A 23,349-nucleotide genomic window follows, 5' to 3' on the forward strand; every position below is an offset into this window, starting at 1 on the left:
TAAAATTATAATTTTCGTGTTTTCCAACTACATGTTAAGCTTTCAATTAAATTCTACATATGACTAAATATACCACAAGGACTGTAATTACATATATGGTATCTTAGTAATTCATTATAATATATAACATTATAGTTTATACTATATACTATACAAGGTCGGCTCAACTCTTAGGCCACTGAGGCGGTCGTAAGGCCCCGGCTCCTAAATGCATTTATTATAGTAAGTTTCAAGGTCAGAGTCCAAATGCATTAAGGCCTTCAATGCATTTTGAGTCCAATGCATTTGGGGTGCATTGGGGTCTTCAAATGCATTTATGTTAGGACGTATCCCTTACTTAAAATAAATAATTATCTCTTTCCTAATTTATATATTGAGGTCCCAAAATGCATTTATGTTGGGGCCTTTAAGTTTGCCTTAGGCCTCTAAATGCATTGAGCCATACTATATAATGATATGGCATTATTGAACTTATTATCAATAACATGTTAATATAACATGTCACGTATTATAATTACTCAAAACAGAGGAGAGAAGCCAGTGACCGTAGGAGAGCGCCCCTTCCTTTGATTGTGTTCCTGACCAGAGCAGACCAAAGAAGTGACGTGACCAGCTGACCTGCTTGTATGCCTGTTTCCGGTTGCTGTTCAAAGGGTAAAAGGACAGAGGAAAGGGACGGTTACGAGTGCCTGTTCTGGTTCTTATGAGTAGGAGAAGAGGAGATTAGTATTTACTGTTCGAGAATAAATTGCTATTGAATCTATTAAAGCATGTGGAACATATTTATTTTAGTAGTATAATATTTTAATATAATATATTACATGAGGTGATTGTTTTAAATTTTACAATTGTAATGTTATTATATGTGTGAGTATGTGTATGTATTAAGATTTTAAATTAAATAAATTACCGCTGATTTGACATGAGAATTCTTGCCCGCCCAACTATTGTAGTTCTTACAATCATTTTTGGCTGTAGTTTGAAATGATGCATTTGGGGGCAAATGTATGGTAGCAATTTTAGGTTGGCTATGCTTTGCCATAAGAACAATTTTTGGATTTTGATCTTGTCTTATTATTTGGTAGTGTAACATATTCAATCAATGAAAACAAATACCTCTTGATAAAAAAATGAAGCAGCTATTCATCAAGGCTGGTTATTTAGTTTATAGAACTCATGAAAACTAATGGTTGCACGACTCACTTCATGGTGCATTTTGATTAAATTTGGAGCTGGCACGAGCTTTAGCATTCTTTTTCGAATTTGTTTCACGTGTGTAGAAATAATCTATCAACTAAAAAAAAGAATCATGCATTTTTAATATAAAGTGTTATTTCAAACACATAAATCCACGATAAATACTAATTTCAAGGAAGCACTCGCTTTCTCTCACGTCTCGGTTCTTGACTCATAACTGTACCAACTTTGGGTTCAAATCATATGATGAATTCCCACAACCATCTATTAAAAAATGAAATTGGTTCCTCCCAATCTAACATGCTGGTACTTGAGTTTATGGCTTTGAAGTTTCATATCCGTCCATAAATATTTTTCACATACCATGCATGGAATATTATCTTATTTGTTTGCAAATGGTACAAATGCCTATGGCTATACCCACGCTTATTTGTCTAAACATTTCCAAATAAGCTTTTTATCCAAAAATCTTATTTGTTTGTTTTATTTTATTAATTTTTAAAAATATTAAAAAAAATGAGTGTATTTATTATTTAATATTGCAATATTTAAAAAAAAATACGTACATATTCTTCTAAATATTGAAATTTGTATAAATACGCTTCCAAAATTGATATTTACATATATATTCTCATAAAATACTTATTTTGTATGCATACTTTTTTTTATTTTTTTTACATATGTACTCATGCCATCAAACGCTGTTAAGAAGTTTGTAGTTTAAAATTAAAATAACAGAAATACCCTTAATGAATAAATATGTAAAAAAAATATTTATAAAGATATACATATAAATAGCAACTTTGGAGGGTATTCATATAATTTCATTTATTTAGGAGAGTATACACGTAAAAAAATATTGATTTTTTGCAAAATAAATACCTTTACAAAGTTGCTATTTGCACGTATACCCTTGATGGGGGGCAAAATGGATCGTCCAGCCCACAACAAAAGGGCCATCCAATTTCGGCCGAATAGATACCAACGCCGACCAGACGTGTCCTCGGTCCGGCCCAGAATCGGCCCGACCTCGGACTCCACCGAAAGCTTCTTCAACCTCAGATATTTGCCGACTCGTCCGACCAAGTTCGGAGCACCTTCTGTATTCGCCGACTCGCCCCGACCGAGCTTGGGGCGCCCTCTCCAATAATATGCCCCGATTCTTGAGCTCGGGGCGCCCTTTTCAGTAATATGCCCCGACCCTTGAGCTCGGGGCGCTCCACCGAGTACACCTCGAAACCCGGAATATTAGGCTGGCGTTAGCATCCATCTAGCTGACCTTGCCAAATGCCTGATGCGACCTCTCGACAAGCTCAGCCTCGCCAACGGCCGCACCCATGTGCGTGCCTACACCCTCTTATGTGGTCGTACGTTGCAACGCCACCACGCCATGCTTCGCTTACCGGCCCACGACAGCCAAGAACAGCATAATGCTACTCTGGCCATACCCTGCTACGGCTGTCAACTCCCTTACCATTCCCAAGAATGGACTCCACCGCATGCCCCAAGCAAGTTCTAGCTGCGCGCCACTCTCACTCATGATGGAAACCGGCTATACCCCAATATGGCTGTCAACGCCTTACTATTTTCAAGAACGGACTCCACCGCGCGCCATAAGTAAGCTCTGGCTGCACGCTACTCCCACTCATGATGGAAACGGGTCTGCCACCTAAGTGCTCCTACTGGGACTATAAAGAACCCCAACATGTAACGCCTAAGGAACTTTTAGCTGAACCAACTATACCTCATTCTAACTTGATTGTCGGAGAGCCCTCATCGGAAACACCGGTGAGGCTTTATGCAGGTACATCGCCGATCGCGAAAGGTGGCTTTCATCCTTTTCCTCCACACTCCGGCGGCTCTCCTGACTCCTCCGGTGTGGTCACCCTTAGACCAGATTTGAACCACAACAACCCCTATGAATATTTTTTTTTGCATGTCTACCCTTAAGGGAGTTATTTTTAGTTTTAAAATGCTAATATTTTAACAACGTTAAATGGTGTGGGCATGTCCATTCAAATTTTAATATTTAAAAGGACATGTATGTAAAATAAATATTTTATAAGAATATCCATTCAAATTTTAATACTTAAATGGACATGTATGTAAAAAACCCTATTAAAAAACTTTATTACATGGCATTGTATATTTTTATGAGCTAAGGTTTGCCTCTAGTCATGTTTCTTTGCTCAATGACCACAGATTTCAAGTTTGAATCTTGAAGGATACGTACTTAAATACTGGGGCCTAGATATTAATAGTTCCCTCTCATGTCTTCCTTGTCTCAAAAGAATATTGTATCATAGGATTTCATTTTCATCTTGTGGATTATAGGACTAAAACTTTAGCAGATAACTTGAAGATTGTCATCATTTATTTAAAAGGATCATTTCTGTCTTACAGTCCACTTGACTTATATCTCTCCATGGAAAGCAAAACGAAATATCTACCAACCAACCATGAGACTGAATAATTACATATAAAAAGGGATATGAAGCAATATTTCCGGTTGATGTCTTTGATTCACACGACATCCATTATTATTGGTTTCTCTAACATGTGCAAATTGATAGGTTTCTACCTCTATGTTCGGAAGCAGGGGGGGCATACTCTAACCAGGATCTAATAAGCAATATAAATTGGTGGTTTGGAATTTTTCATAACTAGGCTAGTTTTCTATTTTTCGTGGTAAAAGATTTAGCTAGTTTCTAACAAGCCAACATATATCCAAATATAAATATATGGTACGTGAGTTTGACATGGGCCACGAATATTAAGTAGTGGAGCAAATTTAATTTAAAGATTGATTTGAAAGCATTAAAGCATGCTTCAAGATTTGAAATTTATACCAAATTGAACTATCTATTAGTTTCAGAAAGCCTTCATTTTACCCAACCTTTGTTTTGCTAGCTTGCCTATGAAAATCTATTAGAATCGGATGCATGCGACATATAATCGGGAATAAAGGAAGATGTGGAAAAAATAATTACTTCTTCTAACAATTCCAGCATCCGGCTAAGAAGGGTAACGTAACTCTAATATCTAACCATAGGAGAACCCACGAGGCCTCGACCATATAAAAAAGTTAGACTTATTATTTCAAATAACATAGAAGAGATAGTTTCTTTAATCATTTTTTATCTCAATTGGACCCATAAGCCGAGTTTGAGTCCATATATAGGCTTGTGTTTTTTTGCTTAAAACATCCGACTATAAATGGATTTTATTGAATAGAGTCATTTTTGAACCCATCAAGCCTTGAATCACACTTGTGGTGGCACCTTGCCACAAGAAGGTTTAAAATAACACTCATAAAAATGATTTAGGTCCCCTTCGCCATATTGAATTTATAATATTGGAAAAATAACAAATATCATTGTAGGGCATTATAATGATCTGTTATACACATAAAAATGGTTGATGTTTTTCCTTTATATCATAATTATAAAGAAAATATTATTTGTTTTGAAATTCATTTTTCCATCAATTTTTTAAAATATTATATGGTTATAAAAACAATATTTTTATCATGTAATTAGTGAATTATTTTTCTATCATTGTCAGTTATCTTTGCACACCAATAGCAAGAGAGGGGAAAGAAAGAAAGATATTAAAAAATAGAAAAATTAAAAATTCTAAATTGTGATTTCTGAATCCTGAACGCAGGGAATTCGAAAGAGGGGCACATGACTTGGCAACATCCTCTCCCTCTTTTCTGGGATATTTTTTTTTTTGTTTTCAAAATTTATTGCTAATTTTTATTCACCTAGCATCTCTTGCCTGTCTTCTATTATAACACTGATCTAGCAACCATTATTACAGTGATTATTGGTAGTGGTTTAGGTGGGCCTTGCTACCTGGGCTGGGCTGGCATTACCACCGTCCACCGCCAAACAACGTGGCCACTCTCCGCGCGGAATGCACCACTTTCAGCCGCCTCCTCCGCCAAAAATAACATATGGGCGCGCGGTATAGAATATTTTAGAGGACAAGACTAATTTTGCCATTTGGTACCCGAAAAAATCTAAAAGCTCCTGCTATTATTGACGAAGGCCCTGTTTGGGGGAGCTGTTGGCAGTAGAGCTGTTGGAAGTAGAGCTGTTGAAAGTAGAGCTGTCTGAAGTAGAGCTGTTATAAAAAGCTGTTTGCTGTTTGGTAACTACATTCGTAAAGTGCTGTAGTACCTTGTTTTGTGTTTGGTAAACAAACTGAGAAAGTACTTTTATATGACAAAATTACCATAAAGGACATTGCATAGTATTATACAACACAACATAATAAAACATAACATAAATTAATACATAAATATACGATATAGTATAATATTATTGTAATATAAAATAATATTATGTTAATATAGCATAATAGTAATATAATTATTAGAGTAAATTAATATTTGATAATATAACATAATATTAAATTATTTAACATAACATATTAATGTATTATGATATAATGTAATATATATTATATTTATAATATAATACAATAATAAAAGTATAAAATATTATAATTATTAGTATAAATTAATTTCTCATAATATAACATAATATTAAATTATTTAAAATAACATATTAATGTATTATAATGTAATGTAATATAATACAATATTTATAGTATAATACAATAATAAAGGTATAAAATATTATAATTAATATTATAAATTAATTTTTTATAATATAACATAATATTAAATTATTTAAAATAACATATTAATGTATTATAATGTAATGTAATATAATACAATATTAATAGTATAATACAATAATAAAGGTATAAAATATTATAATTATTAGTATAAATTAATTTTCCATAATATAACATGATATTAAATTATTTAACATACCATATTAATGTATTATGATATAATATAATATGATATTATATTTATGGTATAATACAAAAATAAAGGTATAAAATATTATAATTATTAGTATAAATTAATTTTTCATAATATAACATAATATTAAATTATTTAACATAACATATTAATGTATATGATATAATATAATATGATATTATATTTATAGTTTAATACAAAAATAAAGGTATAAAATATTATAATTAATATTATAAATTAATTTTCCATAATATACCATAATATTAAATTATTTAAAATAACATATTAATGTATTATAATGTAATGTAATATAATACAATATTTATAGTATAATACAATAATAAAGGTATAAAATATTATAATTATTAGTATAAATTAATTTTCCATAATATAACATAATATTAAATTATTTAACATAACATATTAATGTATTATGATATAATATAATATGATATTATATTTATAGTATAATACAAAAATAAAGGTATAAAATATTATAATTATTAGTATAAATTAATTTTTCATAATATAATATAATATTAAATTATTTAACATAACATATTAATGTATTATGATATAATATAATATGATATTATATTTATAGTATAATACAAAAATAAAGATATAAAATATTATAATTATTAGTATAAAATAATTTTCCATAATAATTTTTTCATAATTTTTCATAAAATAATTTTCCGCGGTCCAGGGGCTCTTCTTCATGGTCCACGCTCGAGGAGGACCTCAGCGTGGGCCGCGAGGTTGATGATAAAAAAAACAATAGATTGATTTTGGAAGGTATAGAAAAGGATTAAATTTTTTTCTTCTAAAATGTGGTTCAAGAGATGCATACAAAAATTGAAAAGAAAAATATCTTTTCTTACGGAAGGGAGTCTGACGGCTTGGGTTCTTGGCTCCAGCAGATTTTTAGGTTTATACAAGGATAAACTATGTAATTATGTTATTTTAATATGGGCATTTTTGTCAAAAATATAGCTTTTTTTTTCTATTTACTTATTTTTTTTTGCTTTCGTCCGCGAATCTGATCAATTACTCTTAAACAGCTTCCTCCCAAAAGCTCCAAATTGGAGCTTCCTCCCAAAAGCTGTTTTCAGCTTCCCGCAAAAGCTGAAACAGCTTTTTGAAAAATTTACCAAACATAGTTTTTCATCTAAAAGTACTTTTGGAGGGCCAGAAAGTGCCCTCCAAAAGCTCCCCCAAACAGGGCCGAAGTCTGTCACGTAACTTAAAAAAAAATAAAAATAAGATAATTAATTACTTGATGTGTATTATCTGACCATATGCTATATATTGATAAAAAGTATGTTTTATGTATCGATTTATATGGAAGTGTGTATTAAATCATTGTTATGTGTGCATCGGTTAAGTTTTCAACATGTATTAGAAAGTGGACGAGTATGTATCACCAACTATGTAGTATGTACTGGTGAATATGATATTCTGAAAATTGTTTATTAATTTATTTAGAAGTGTGTATTAGGTTACTGGATGATTAATTTGCTAAGTGTGCATCATCTAACCGTGTACTATATATATATTAGCAAACACTACATTCTATAAATTTTATATTAATTTATTTAGATATGTGTATTGATATGCTAAATAAATAGAGTTTTTGCATACATATTTTTCTAATTATTCAAATTTGTGTGAATATCCTCCCAAAATTTATATTTACATATATCCTTCTTTTTTTTTTTAACATATGTACCTATACCATCTAACGCCGTTAAGAAGTTAGTAGTTTAAAATTAAAACGATAAAAATATCCTTAACGAGCAAACATGCAATGTCCATAGGGGTATACATGCAAATAGTAATTTTTGAGGGTGTTCATATAATTTTACATATTTAGGAGGTATACATGCTATTGCGGGATTTTCACCCCGGCAACAGCCCGCATACCGGCCGAGCAGGGAAAGCGAATGCGTCCCCACCGAGGTATTGTCCGCTTTGGGCCCCGTGGGCGCGGAGCTCGCACGGGGTGCGCACCCACCCGCAGGCGCGGAGCTCGTACGGAGGGCTTGGGCGTCCCTCACGGTTTTGTCCCCAAAAGGCGCCTCGGTAAGAAGAGGTTATTGAGCCCCCCATTTAAGGCACAGACTTTTCCGCTGATTAACCGATGTGGGACTAAACTGGGAACCCCATCCCACAACATAGCCCCCCCAGTGGGAAGGTCTATGCGTGGGCGGGGCCCTCTTTCTAGCGCCATTTGTTGCGGGATTTTCACCCCGGCAACAGCCCGCACACCGGCCGAGCAGGGGAAGCGAATGCGTCCCCACCGAGGTATTGTCCTCTCTGGGCCCCGTGGGCGCGGAGCTCGCACGGGGTGCGCACCCACCCGCAGGCGCGGAGCTCGTACGGAGGGCTTGGGCGTCCCTCACGGTTTTGTCCCCAAAAGGCGCCTCGGTAAGAAGAGGTTATTGAGCCCCCCATTTAAGGCACAGACCTTTCTGCTGATTAACCGATGTGGGACTAAACTGGGAACCCCATCCCACAACACATGCAAAAAAAAATCGATAGATTTTTACATACATATCTTTCTAAATATTGGAATTTGTATGAATACCTTCCAAATCGATATTTACGTGCATGCCCTCACAAATTATTATTTTTGTATAAATACCTTTAATATAGCAATTCAGTTAACGTTATTAGTCAAAATTATATTTATTTAAATCAAAAAATTAATTAAAATTATGAAAATTATCTTTTTATTTCTGAAATAGGTAACAAGTTAATGAGTCTCACTGAAAACTAATATTTCTATCTTTTTTTAGAAATTTTCTAATCTCTCTCGACCATCTCTTTCACTTTTTCGTTCGAAATTAAAACCATTCCACGACTCCTTTCTCCACCATAGACAATCCTTCATTGTATCCTTTTTTTACATGAAGATAGTCAGATTCTGCTTTTAGTTTTATGAATTAGTTAAAGAAAAGTGTTATGAGAGATTTGCAATATTTATCTTTTAGTATATGAGATTTGCAGTGGTTATCTTTTAGAGCTAGATGTTGGTAGCTGATTTAATATTACTGTGACAAGATGGGCCTCATATACTAGTTTCTTTCTTCTTCTAAAAACTTGAATCTTCAAAGAAAAATAACTTAAGGTATACAACGTAAGGGGTTACTTTCTACCATATGGCAATGGAGGTTGTTAATAAATCTAAAGGGTTATGAAGTCCTTCAATAATTTTACTTGGGGATGATTGATGTTGTTTTTTCACCCATGAGTATAGCAGTAGCAAGGAAGCTTGATCATTGCGATCTATTGTGCATCTTTAATAAATTCTAATCTTTTTTTATATTCTAATATATGCTCTTATATATACATTGTAATAATAAATATTACAAGCTATGTTTCGATAAAATAAGATATAATGGTTGTTATAAACAAAGAAGAATAAAGTAGAATAATTTCATGATCAGTGAAAAGATTTTCATAACTCTTTTTGTTATTTAACTGTCGAATCAATGTTTTTCTTAAGCAATATTTTTATAAAAAATATTAAAGACCAAACACTAGATAAATCTGAGTGTTAAAACAAATTAAAATAGAAAAAAATAAAGTTAGATTTTTTTGCATGTAAACTCTCATAAATATATAAAATTACATGAATACCCTTACAAAGTTGTTATTTGTATGTGTACTTTTATAAATAATTTGTTTTGCATGTCTATCCATTAAGGATATTTTATTTATTTTTAATTTTAAACTGCTAATTTATAGACAATGTTAGGTGGCATGGGCACATATAAAAAAAAGATATATATGTAAAATAAATATTTTTTAAAAATATACATATAAAAATAATTTTGAAAGAATATTCACACAAATTTCAATATCTAGGGATACATATAAAAACTCAAATAAATAATTTACTTACTTTATATTACTTGCAATATTATGTATATTTTTTAATTTTTTAATTATAGTACTGGCGATTTTATTAGTAAAAAAAATTAATTTTTAAATTAATTTTTATATGAACTAAATAAAATACGGCAGAATAAGAATTAAGAAGCTCGACTTATGTTTTTTTTTTGTCTGGTGCCCGCCCGCCCCATATGATTTTTGTTCCCCGCCGGCCGCCCGCCGCCCCCCGCCCGCCGCCATGTCTTCGCTTTCCGTGATCCGAGACTTTGACGTCTTCGAAAAGGTCCACGCCATCCTCCTCGCGGCCTCCGGCATCCCACCGGCGCTCCACCGGCGGCTCTTCGACAAACTCTCCTCCGAGACCTTCGACGGCGGCGACTTCTTCTCCATCGAGCCATGCGAGGGCGGCCGCAAGCGCCGCCTCGTCCTCTCCGCCAAGTTCCTAGCGAAGGAGTCCGATGTATTCCTCGTCGACCACGCCTGGTCTTTTCGCCTCGCCGATGCCTTCAAGCAGGTCAACACTCGTAATCGTAATAGAATAGGTTCCGTGGTTAGGGTTAGAGTTGGAGCTCTCTCTGGATCATATATTTTTCTTCTTTGTACTGTTTTCTTTTGATTGATGTAAAAAGTTGGAATTTTGTGTGCTTTTAGCTGAGGGAAGTTCCAGGTTTAGCCGAGAGGATGGCAGCATTGATGTGCGTGGACCTGGATTTGAAGTCGGATACTGAAGATCTGGAGCTCGAAAACGAGGGGGATGATAAGAATGGAAACCAGGGGAACGTGTTGAAAGTCTTGGAGGAGGAAATGGACAGAGTGAAGGAGAGAGGAAGTGATGCTCCGGCCTGGTTGGAGCTCGAGGAGATGGGTATCGATGATGAAATGCTGCGGTCTCTGGATTTGTCTACTAAATTTCCGGTCCGTAGCACTTGTTTCAACTCTGTAACTTTGGTTTCTGTGATCTTCTTCACATTCTTCTGTATGTTTCAAATTTTAAGCCTGAAAGTGAGTATCTGCGGACCTCATCGATTAAATACTCGAAAAAAATATAATTTACTCTATAATGTTCCTCTTATATTGGTACCACTATTGTTATTTATTATTTTCTCATAAAAACGGAGATAAAATCTTTTACTCTGCTTTAGAGTAGATTATGTGGCTCTAAATATAGTGAATTTAAGGACTGGATAAGCGTACTCAGTAACTTTAAAGAAACTCAACGTATAAAAGCTGATGTATTGTTTACTGCTTTTTGCTTATCTATTCCTATTCTCTAACAATCCGTTTGGATATACAGTGTATTTTCCCCTGTAATTTCCATTGATGGTTATTTTATTTTGTTTTTTAGAATCTGGTTGCCTTGAATCTCTGGGGAAACAAGCTACAGGATATAGAAACGGTTGTGCAGGAAGTTACGAAATGTAGAAAGTTAAAAGCACTTTGGTTAAATGAAAACCCAGTCCTACAGAGTGGGTAAGTCTGGTTAGTTGCAAATTTCTTGTTTTCACACTCACAATATAGCTTTTATTTAATTTCTCTTGCCACAATTTCCTTTACTTCTACTTTTGGAGGTTTTTTCTTTGAACAATTTTCTTCAGACACCATTGAATCTTACTGCTACCTCAGTTTTCATGCTCTTTGCTTTATGCTTTATTTTTAAGAAAATGGAACAAAAAACTGTAGTTGCGGGTACAGACATTTACTATATGTTCCTGTGATTGAGAAACAAGTAAAGAATTATACCTTCATAAGAACAGACAAACAACCAAGAGTTTTGGTAACCAAATCAAAATAATAATGCACCATGGTGACTGGTATTTATTCACATTTTCCATGATTGACTTCTCACATGCTCTAGGAAAAACCTTATAACAATAGAGAGACATGTTGATGTTCTCCTTCTTTCTCAAGATGGTGAATATTTACACAGCCGTGGAATGTTCTGTTGTTGCTCTCAGCACCTTTTTCTGATAATCTGTAATGCATTTTCAGGCGTGATTCTATTACAAAAACAATTGTTGACAGTATCCCAGGGCTGGAAATATATAACTCGTGTTTCACTGGTAATTCTGGTGAGTGGGCATTAGGTTTTTGTGGAGGTATTCTTGGAGCAGATAATCCTGATTTCTCCTCAAATACCAATGGATCATTGGAGGGCATTACCATGCTTGATCTTTCAGATAGAAGTATCCACCACTTGCCTAAGGTATGTTGCTTCAAATGAATTGCGAAAATATATACTTATCTCCTTGCTCTTGTTAGATTTTAGATCCTCCATGTCCTGTTACAAGAATGCTACTTTTAGAAAATAGCACTTGCCATGCATACATTTAAATAGTTTTCACTTGGTTCAAATGCTCACTAACTGTTACATTATGTAATAATTGTTTGGATCTCCTTGACTATTGTACATACTGTCTCTTTAGTTAATAGATCCAGAAAAGTGAATTATTCTTCTGATGACATTTTAAATCCCTTTTTTCCAATTTTTTTGTCAGGCATTTTCTCCAGTTTCAATGCCATCTCTTTCACATTTGAATGTTCGAGGAAATCCATTAGACCAAATTTCTGCTGGTGATCTATTCAGAACATTAAGTGCCTTTACTTGTTTGCAAGACTTGGAGGTAGCTTTATTGAATTGGTTGCTTTCTCACAAATGAAAATGGCATGGGTAGGGAAACTATCTGACACCAGTTACATCATAATTTTGCAGGTAGATATTCCTGGTCCTCTTGGAAACAGTGCAGTGAAGATTCTCGAATCTCTTCCTAACCTCTCTTTGTTGAATGGGGTCAGTGCATCAAGAATAATTGAAGATGGCAAACATGTTATTTATTCAACACTTCAACCTCGCCTACCAGAATGGAAATCTACAGAACCTCTTGCTGATAGGGTTATTGGTGCTATGTGGTTATATTTGATGAATTATAGGCTTGCTGATGAGGAAAAGATTGATGAAACGTCTGTTTGGTATGCATGTTCTTTATGACTTTGCTTTAGATTTAGCTTTAGTTGTATGTACTAGCAATTTTAATTACTGAGGTAACATGTCCTCCATTATGGAAACTATTCACTACTTTTTGTGGAGCATAGATATCATATTTAAGAACAAATAGTTACTGCAAAATTGCTGCTTTAAACTTGATAGTCATGCTACTTTCCCTAACATCACACCTACTTTGTAACCTTGTGAGGGCTGAATTTCAGTTAGTGTGACATCCCCTTCACTCTCTTATTCACCTGACACCGAATCATCTTGCATTCCCTGATACAAAAAGCTTCTCTCTGCATGCTGTTAACTTTTGTTGTATTAGCAAGAGTTTATACTAAAACTGGAAATGTGCATCAAAACCATTTTTCGGTTTTCTTTGCAACAGAGGTAAGTATTTGTTGGATTTTGCTGATCATCTACCTTTTTTTTCCACCACTTTGTCATAATCTTGTTTTCTTGGTTGCTGTGACTATCCTAATTATGTGACTTGACACTAATTAGCCTGATATTACATAGCGGTTTAAACATTTCTGTAGATGTGCTTTTCCTCTTCCTTCTCCTTCATTTCCTCAATATTTAAACTCTCAAATAGTTATAAGCACCTCATAGAATATTAGGAATATATATTTTTGTGCAAAGATGCATTAAAGAAGGATTCCCTTATCCTTCATCCTAGACAAGTGTTCCATCTCGTATCAGGTGATTGCTTTCAGTACCAATTCTATTAGTAGGCTACAATTCATGCCTTTATGGAGGCAGTAAAGATGTTCTTGTTGGATCACTATTATCTAAATCGGCAAAGGTGTCCATCCAAGTTAAATTTTAATCTAATGATTCAACACCCTTTCTATTCATAAGTGGTGTAGCGGCTCTCTCAAGTTTTATTATTCGATTGCATAAAATGCCGCTGTTACTGTCTTAAGGCTGAATTATATTCACTTTCATGTTGTTAGAAATTCATTCAAGAGTTTTCATATTAGACATGAATTGGTTTGAGGCTATGATTGCATTGATAACCTCTTCTACACTTGTAGATAGCACCTCAGTTCAAGAATTCTTGACAGTTGTAACAAGTGTTCCTTGACTCTTTCGATTTTTACAGCCCTTTTTGGAATAATAATCCCAAGTTTAGTCCATAACCAGCTATAATCTATACACCAATCAAATTGATGAGATGAAAAGGGTTAATAATCATCGAAATTGGTGTTTTCAATCATCTGGTTTCTGAACACATGCCTCTGTTTCTTAAATAGATAAAAAATGCATTCTTTATTTTATGTGCATCTCTCCTAATGCCCATTACTATTAAGAAATTGCTCTTTCACTGTTGATCATGCCCTGCTTGGTTGTTCAACCTTGTCTCATTTACCAGGAACGATCATGATCAGCAGTGCTCAAGATCTGAGGGTTTTGGTAGTTACGTGTTCTTCTCCTTTCTTCAATGTTTTTCATATATTTCTTGAGACCTGAGCCTTTGTTTTCTACTTATAAGAATACAGCATACTGTCCTTCCTAGCTACAAGGTTTTCATCTGCTTCCTACATCTCTTTGGACTTGGATGACCAAAATCTTGTCAACTTGAAAGTGAAGGCTTCCAACAGCCTTTTTTTCATCAAGGAGAGGCTATGTAATTGTAGATTAGAACATTTTGGACTTTAAAGTAGTGCACACTTCATTTATGTGTGAGCATTTGTGTGTATGTACTTTTGTAATGTGTATTCATTTATAACAAGCTGAAGTATGTAGGTATGTAATGGATGAGTTGGGCTCAGCTTTGCAGCATAGTGACCAAGCAAACTTCAGAGTAGCTCCCTTCCTGTTCATGCCGGAGGGGAATTTGGCGTCAGCTGTGAGGTATTTTATATTTATCATTGCTTTTATGCTTTTTCAGCTTTTCCTGGCATTTTTTTAATAGGTATGCATGGATTATATAAGTTTGTTCTTTCCTTGTACATTTCTCTTTTAGCTTTAATTTTTTGAATATGTATCCAGCAATCAGCATGTTGACTATATGCTTGTAGAGATTATTTCATTTTGATTATGATCTTTCCTAGAAGGTCCAAAGTTCAGAGATCAAGAGCGTGGTAGTATTTCTAGGACTTATGGATGTGATATTCTATTTATGTACTAAGATTGATCAATCTCAGAAGACTGAATGTAACTGCTAGCAACCAATTCCATGTTAAGATAAGAGAGATTAGCGAATTCTGCAAAAAATTAATGTCAAGAAGGGGAAATACTTTATCAAATAGTAAGTCGTGTTGTAGCCAGTACATAGTTGGCCGTTATGATATAGAAAAACCTTCCCCATACTTTTCAAAAGAGTTAAGAAAAGATAGGTGGGGTTTGGGCAACCTAGATGGAGCTTGGGATGAAGTAGGAAAAGTTTGCATTATATTGGCATAGCCTTTGATAGGCATGGGCAGAAAGAAAGGAAATGTCTAAAGCTTTTTCCTGGATAGTAAAGCTCGTTGTTTGCAGTAAGTGGCAAAAGCATCATTTACTTCGAAGGTTGCTAGAGTTTAGCACTCTAATTAACAGAGGAAGGGTGTGACTGGTTGATTGAAAGTACCCCAAAGTTCTGGATGATGAAAAGTGAAACCTTAAAGGTGCTGGTCAGGGGCAATGTTTTTGGCCCCTAGTCAACTGGCATAAAGTCTGGCATCATGAAATGGGTGCCATAGAAAGGCCTCAGCCATGATTAAGAATTAAAGACATTCGAGCCTAACCTATACCCATTTCTTATCATATTAGCTCCTTTGATTTTGTCCCTTCCTATAATTAATTTGGTAGTTTTGTAGCGAGAGTGCAACAAGAATTAATAAATATTTTGAGAAGGATTTATTGAAGACTGAGAAAAGAATTATGTGTGAAGAGACAAACACACAAGCATTTTTGATTCTTGGAGGGGAAAATCCACTTTGAAATTCTACACTCTTTAGCATAATGGATAAAAAGAATTAAAGTACAAAACTTCCATCATAATGTAGGAGCATATCATGCGTTGCTGAAAATGTATGACTCTACCAGATGGTGTACTTACAAACTTGATGGCAAGTTCTTCTGGACCTGAGAGATTCATTCACTTAAAATCCATGGCTAGCTATGCTAACTTCAAGCAAATAGGTTTGATAGTGTTGTGGCATTTGCTTAGTCAACATTCAAAGTAGATGAAGTGTTAAATAGTCTAAATGAAGAGCCTGGTAGATGAAGGATCATATTTCTAGAAGAATATCTGTGCAAGGTATTTTAGGAATAAAACTATTTATGCACTTAAAGCCAAGCTATAGGATCTGCAATCTGTATATAGCTTCGCATTCATGCCTTCTAGAGACAAGTTAATTATGATCTTAAATTGTTTTTCCAATATTTTCCTTTATATTTAACAAGGTTTGCAAAACCGATATTGTGACCTGTGCTGGTTAGGTACTAGGTAAGTCCGATATAGTACAATACTGTAGGGACACATGGTATGCATGCTGGTGCTGGTCAAGTTCCGGTTCATCGAATCTAGGATTTTGCTTTAGAATTAGAGAGAGGGGGAGTGGCAGAGAAGATGGTGGTGGATGTGGAGGAGGAGAAGGCCAATGTCCTATTGGTGGCCTAGGTGAACGAGGATGGTGAAGTGCTTGGCTCGATGTTGGGGATGGTTGGCTGCAGAAGCTCCAGCGGCGGAGGGTGAAGAGCCTCCATGGGTGGATCGATAGAAAAATCAAGAGAGAGTGATCAAGAGAGATGATCAAATTAATTAGGGTTCTGGGAGGGTCAGGGGTCTTTTAGGGGATCAGTTTGGTCTTGTCTTGAACCAGCAGTGCTAGTCAGAACTAAGCCAAACCAGCGGAATCGGGTGGTTCTGCTCGATTTGGACCAGATCAAATTGGTTTTGTACCTATTCCAAACCAATTTGTAAAGCCGTCTTAGTTCTGCCGGTTTAGTTCAGTATGCCCTGAAGTAGGTAGTTCAAGACAGTTCTGCAGGCCTTACTATTTAAATTCTAGCATCTAATATGGTGTCGCTGTTGCGGGGCTAATGTTGCCTTACAAAACCATGCTTCATTTAACCTTATCATCTCTTTCAAGGTTGTCTTGAATGTGCTAAAGTCCCCTAGAGAGGGCTTGTCAAAATCCAATGTTAATTTTCTTAAGATGAGGTTTCTGTAATTGTATATTTATGCTTTATTTTCACAATCATATGGCAGCAGATTATAGCCCTTCTATGTCTGAAGAGTGATATACCTATATCTAATGGTTGGTATTGTTGAATGGTTCCTTGATAAAGCTTGCATCTAGAAGATACTGAATTATGTGTAGCATCAGTCTATTGATGCGTAGAGCAAATGAGGCTAATGTGTGGAGCAAATTTTGTATAGCATAGATCTAGCATCTGTTATGAGTTATGACTATGGCAATGTTTGGTTAGAATGAGATAGCAAATGCTCTTTTAAGATGCCAGATGTTTGCTATGTTTGTTGGCGTTGTAGCTTGATATTGCTGATGCTCTTTCTTATTAAGCTGTAAGTAGAGTTTGCTGGCAACTTGTTGACATTCAAGGGAAATTATTTTAGCTTTTCTGTTTTATGGCCCACTCGGGATGTTCATTATGGGGAAGAATGTTCTCGTGATTTCTTGTTTGGAATTGAAGAGGACAAACAACGTTCTGCTAGGCTTACAGCTTGGTTCCACACTCCAGAAAATTATTTTATTCAGGTAACCCCTTTTCTCCTCTTACTGTTAAACTATCATAAGTTCAGTTTCTTAGTGATTCACTTTTTGTCACAGGAATTCAAAAAATATTGTCAACAGCTTGAACCAAGAAATTTTCCTCTGCCTGTCATGGAGGCCCCTGCTACCAGAAGTATACTACCAAGTGATGGACGTGCTCTCCTTGTTTATACGGATATACCGCATGTTGAAGAATTTTTAACACGCCCTGAATTTATTCTCAGTAAGTGACTTTGCATTCTTTATCTGTATGCATCATTTTACATTAGTTGCAAGATCTTCTCTCAGGAAAAAGACCTTCAGAGCTTTTTGGTGTAAAGTTGAAGATTTAGTAGTTAACATTTGTTCCATCAGAGCCCTAGTATCAGCACTTGGTATCCTTCAAATCTATTACCATAAACACAAAATCATGATTTGTTCTGATTTCTGAGTAGTAGATCCACAATGTATATTTTCTCTTTGGATTGATCCTGCATCTAGCATGGATTAATTTGGTTTAATGCTTCGTAACAGTTGTTAGAGATTGCTAAGGTTGCAAGAGGACCTGCCTGCAGGCCAAAATTTGTATTTTGTGCTGGGTGACCACTCCAGCTGCGCGGAAAGTTTTGCATAGCATTGCTCAAGGCTGGCCCCATTTGCATCTCTAGAGATTGCCCTGTAGTCTCACATTGCGATGTCTAACTCTTTTTCCCTACTTATTTTAACTCTTATGGTATATTTTCATGCCATTTTGTGGGGAAAGAATGATGGAAGATCAATATTTATAGTTGTTGCTTTATAGGATCAGACACTGCCATTATATTATCTGAACATGTAATATATTGTCTGGATGTCTGATTATGGCAATTGGTAGGCAGATTCAGATATCTATTGTTGGCTTATGTTTTCTGCCACCTGCAGCAACCGATCCAAAGGATGCTAATATCATCTGGACAAGTATGCAAATAGATCCAGAAGTTAGGAAGGCTCTTGGACTATCAGACAACCAGTATATTAACCAGTTCCCTTTTGAAGCTTGCCTTGTCATGAAGCACCATTTGGCTGAGACCATTCATAAGGTTAGCATGCTCTTTGAAATCCGTATCCTGCAATTTTAAATACTTGTGGTTTTAAGGTTTTTGGTTTATTTACGAAGTCCATTAACCAAGCAATTCTGACGTGTTAGAAGAAACTAGTGAACCTTTTTCATACACTTCAACAATGGGATTATTTCTAATAGAAATCCTCAGGAAAAACAGGAAGACAGGTACCACTTGGTTTTTTGTGTATGTGTGTGTGTAATGCCAAACCAGTTGAGGTCATGAATTGCTTAAGTTCCACCTAATGTTATTATTTTGGGAGCATGTTGCAAGAAATGATGACCCATTAATTGCTTTAAAGGCCCAAGTTCTGAATTTGAAGACCATGACGGTTGGCTATAAGTTGCATGGACTCATAACATTAGGTTTAAATATCATAGTTCTTATATATTTTAACTTCCATTCTTATGTTATTGACATGTCCTCATTGAAATTCTTGTGTAATGGATCCATTGATTTTTTTGAGTTGACGATGCAGCACCCGTTCAACTTTTATCTTGCCAAGGCCCAAGGAAGTCTAGCAATATCCTTCCTCCAATCTTGTAGGACCTAAAGGTTTATTTGGTTATGGATTTACATGTTCTCACTCTTCAGTAAGCTTTACATGCGAAGTAGGCATAGTTACAGAGTCTTTTACGAAAAAAAAAAAAAAACTAGTTGCATAGAGTCACCAACAGAAACGAAGTCACACAAAAAACATGGAGAGAAAAAGGAAGGGGATGGGGGTGGGGTGATGTAGGTCTAGGTAATTTAGGTCTTAAATGCAGGCAAGTGAACTTGGAGGAGGTTCACTAGCCTGAGGAACAGGAAAAAGAATGGAACTGATTTGATGTGCTAAAAACTTCCGCAGTTCTCTAGATTGTTTAAAGGCTTATAATCTTATGATCAATCTTTTGTTCCATGGGACAGATGGTTTTGGTGAGGATAGGATTTTGTTGTCAGTTTTGATTATGGAAGACAAAAGGCTGTATAGACTAAAGAATTTGCGGGGAAGGATTTGAAAGCATCTCCTGTTTCAATTCTCGGCCTCGGATTGAAAATGTTGGTGAATTAGGATCCATGTAGTCAACATCAGATAGCTTGAATAAGGCTTCTCTCTCTCTCTCTCTCTCTCTCTCTCTCTCTCTCTCTCTCCCCTCAGTTTTTATGTAATGTCATTAGCTTTGGAATCCTCTTATCCTGTCTGGAATTTTATGGATCTTTAGGTATAATTTTGATGATACAACAATATCCTTATTACCTATTCCATGAAAGTCAATCTTTGGATCCTTTTCTTTCCATAAATACTAGAAGAGTGGAAGCTGAATACACAAATCTATTAGACACTTTCAAATCTTTCGATGTGTGAAATACATCAGCTTATGAGAAGGAACTGTAATTCTTTAAAGTTTGGTGGAGATGTGCTACAATATTGTATTCTATTTACCTGTACTTTTGCTCTTATACATTTTGATCTGTTGTTGACAGATATATATTGCAGTAACAAATTTCAGTGTTCCAGGGTGGTTCTGATAAGGGAGAAACATCCAAAACTCAGAAATAATGTGGAGAATTTGTCGAATGTTATGAAAGAAATTGGATAATAAAAAATGAAAAGTAGAAGAACCACATGGCATACAAGTTTTAATATATTTAATAACGATTCACGCAAAACAAGCATTGGAGTGGCAAAAGAATGATCAGTAGCAATGGCACTCCCACCAGTAAGAAATGATATTGCTAATTTATAATCCATTAGCATCACTAAGAAGTAACAAAGAACTCATAAATTTTGCTAGTTGTTTATAATTTTTCAATGACTTGTCTTGGGAATAATTTGCAGAGTTGTTTGGCCAATGAAAAGTTCTTGAACAACTTATGAAGTTTCTGTAGCTTAGATCGTATTGTTAGTTGGACAGATATTATGCACCTTTGTTTCGAGCTGAAAGATGTATATACTCCATATGATAAAGTAACTATTGTTTTTCCCTTCTTTTTGAGAAAAAGAACGCATCAAATAAGTAGAGGTATTTAGGTTATGGTACCCAGAGATGTTCTCTTGTAAAGTTTCATTAGTCCATCAGTCCATCAGTTTGTTCTTGCCCTGCTATGGTGCCACTGCATTCTTTCTCTGTTACCAACTTGCCACACTGTGCAAGAAAGTATTTTGTACTTTCGTATGTTTTGTATATTCCGTATCTGCATTTGATAAACTTGTATAAAGATATGATTGACCTTACTTCTATCATTCCATGTGAGTACTCATCACACCCTTGACCCTTCCATCTCTGAACAGGCACAGGGCTCTCCTGAATGGCTTCAGCCTACTTATAACCTAGAAATAGAATTGTCTCAACTCATCGGAGATTATCATGTACGGAAACGAGATGGCCGTAACAATTTATGGATTTTAAAACCATGGAATATGGCAAGGACAATTGATACAACAGTTACTGGTGATTTATCTGCCATTATCCGACTAATGGAGACTGGTCCTAAGATATGCCAAAAGTATATTGACTGCCCTGCATTGTTCAAGGGGAAGAAGTTTGATCTTCGTTACATCGTCTTGGTTTGCAGTATGAATCCTGTGGAGATATTTCTTGCTGACGTCTTTTGGGTATATCTTTTGAATTCTCTGCTGTGCCTATAGTTTGTCCTTCTCTAATTAATGATCTCAAACTGCTGTGAAATCTTTCAGCTTCGGAAAATTTTGGCATTTCACAGCCATGATGCATCAATTGCTTCTCGCAGGTTCGGCTAGCAAACAACCCGTACACATTGGATAAGGACAGCCTTTTCGAGTATGAAACTCATTTCACCGTTATGGTAAGTTTATCATTCTTATCATGGTATGAAGATGTTCTTTCAGAGTGGACATTTAATTATTTGTTATTGCTGCATATAATTTTTAAAATTTTACCTAATTCTCGGATCCATATAAGAACATTCTATAGCTTTCCTGCTAAAAAATTTAATTGGATACATGGGAATTATAACTGTCTTCATCATCTTTAATAAATTTCAATATGTTTCATTTTTTTCAGAATTATAGAGGAAGACTGAATCACATGAACACGCCAGATTTTGTGAGGGAGTTCGAAGAGGAGCATCAAGGTAGCATATCCCTCAGTTCCTATGAAGATTTCTATGTCATGTAAATCTGTGTTTGTGTTCTGATGATAGTAATGCAACCATTCTGCAGTGAAGTGGCTGGATATCCGCCAAAGAATCCGGAATATGATCCGTTCTATATTTGACTCAGCTGCGGCGGTGCATCCTGAGATGCACAGCCCATTCTCTCGGGCCATGTATGGGGTGGATGTTATGCTCGATCATCTGTATATGCCAAAGATTTTGGAGGTATGTAATGATGGGCTTATATCATGTATCATTTGTTTCCATACAGGGGCAGACTATCGCAGTCACCACCATCTTGTCCTCTTGTTTTCTCTCCTCATCTAACAATGGATAGCGTGAAACTAAAAGATGAAATTCAAATTTATCTGCATAATCTCAGATGATTAATAAAGAATCTACAGCCACATGATTTTCCATGTCCTCTGGGTTTTAATTTCATTGTTATTTTTTGTTGTCTTATAGTTGCAATGGACCACGAGTTTAAGCATAGTCATCATCTTGCTATATCTGACAAGTTAAAATTAGAATGTAAAGTTAAAATAGGGTGTAACTGGAATTTTTTTTATCTATTAATAACTTTTAAGTTTTTCATGGGTTACGTTGTAATAAAAAAGGACTGGATCTTATAATCCTAAATTCAATGCTTTATTTGTGTACTCTAGTTATCGACTAGCTTACCCTTCCAAACGCAGGTGACATATTGTCCTGACTGCACTAGAGCATGCAAGTATGATACTGAAGCAATTGCAGGAAGCCGTGGTGTTATCAAAGGACGCGATTTCTTCAACTTTGTGTTTGGCTGCCTTTTTCTTAATGAGTCAACACATGTTACAAAACTGTAATCCTTTTGAGTACAGAAAGAAAACTCTGTAGATGTAATCGTAGTTTTTTCCGGCAATTTCGGCAATTTGTTTTGATCGATGTCGGTGGTAAATCTTTATAAAATGATTAGCTTATTGTACTATTAGTTCATTGTTTCATGTTTATCTTGATCTTTTGGAACATCAATTATGCTTGTCTTGATGGGCTCCAATGATTTTTCCTGACGGACTCGGAAGTGAACAGAAAACATCAGAAATGCGACCAACATATGGTTCACGCAATGCGCGACGGAAACATGGGTGCTTGCGACCAAATGTCGTACATGTTTTTTTCAAAGTCAAACCCTAGTGATACTTAATACTTTTCTTTCTTGCTTATCGTTATTCTTTTCGTTTAAAATAGGTAACTGAACTGAGTGGAGTTTTTTTTTTTATTATTTTTTAAAAGAAGAGCATGTACAGAAATAGAGATTGATAGGTAGGTTAGGGACGCGGAGTTATATTGGCTTTAAGGAGACTGCATTAGCAGTGCATCATGCCAGCTTTTCCGATAAGCTGAGAGATCTATTTGTTCGTATTTAGCTGTGTTGCTTTCTGGTTGGATTGATTTGGTTCAAACAAATTTTTCTTGGGACCGCTGACAACCATATTTTAATCTAGGCAGTGCGTTCGGTTCATTGAA

At 35.2% G+C, this 23,349-nt stretch overlaps 1 protein-coding gene across 1 annotated transcript; it reads left to right on the forward strand.

Annotated features, from left to right (window-relative positions):
- Nucleotides 1–10,103: 10,103 nt before the first annotated feature.
- LOC103702028 (tubulin--tyrosine ligase-like protein 12) lies at nt 10,104–22,854 on the forward strand. Its single transcript, XM_008784309.3, has 15 exons — nt 10,104–10,451; nt 10,589–10,852; nt 11,283–11,407; nt 11,927–12,140; nt 12,433–12,558; nt 12,648–12,904; nt 14,673–14,780; nt 17,491–17,632; nt 17,705–17,870; nt 18,548–18,705; nt 21,002–21,325; nt 21,460–21,534; nt 21,753–21,822; nt 21,911–22,068; nt 22,539–22,854. Exons 1-15 carry the CDS (start codon nt 10,176–10,178, stop codon nt 22,686–22,688), a joined length of 2,613 nt encoding a protein of 870 aa, XP_008782531.2. The 5' UTR covers nt 10,104–10,175; the 3' UTR covers nt 22,689–22,854.
- Nucleotides 22,855–23,349: the final 495 nt, after the last annotated feature.

This window comes from Phoenix dactylifera, chromosome 6, assembly GCF_009389715.1.
Source record: "Phoenix dactylifera cultivar Barhee BC4 chromosome 6, palm_55x_up_171113_PBpolish2nd_filt_p, whole genome shotgun sequence".
Classification (NCBI taxonomy): domain Eukaryota; kingdom Viridiplantae; phylum Streptophyta; class Magnoliopsida; order Arecales; family Arecaceae; genus Phoenix; species Phoenix dactylifera.

Coding starts and splice junctions, on each gene's coding strand:
- LOC103702028 (XM_008784309.3), top strand. CDS start 10,176: ATGTCTTCGCTTTCCGTGATCCGAGACTTTGACGTCTTCGAAAAGGTC. Junction 12,141..12,432: donor GTATCCACCACTTGCCTAAG/GTATGTTGCTTC, acceptor TTTTTTTGTCAG/GCATTTTCTCCAGTTTCAAT. Junction 12,559..12,647: donor CTTGTTTGCAAGACTTGGAG/GTAGCTTTATTG, acceptor ATAATTTTGCAG/GTAGATATTCCTGGTCCTCT.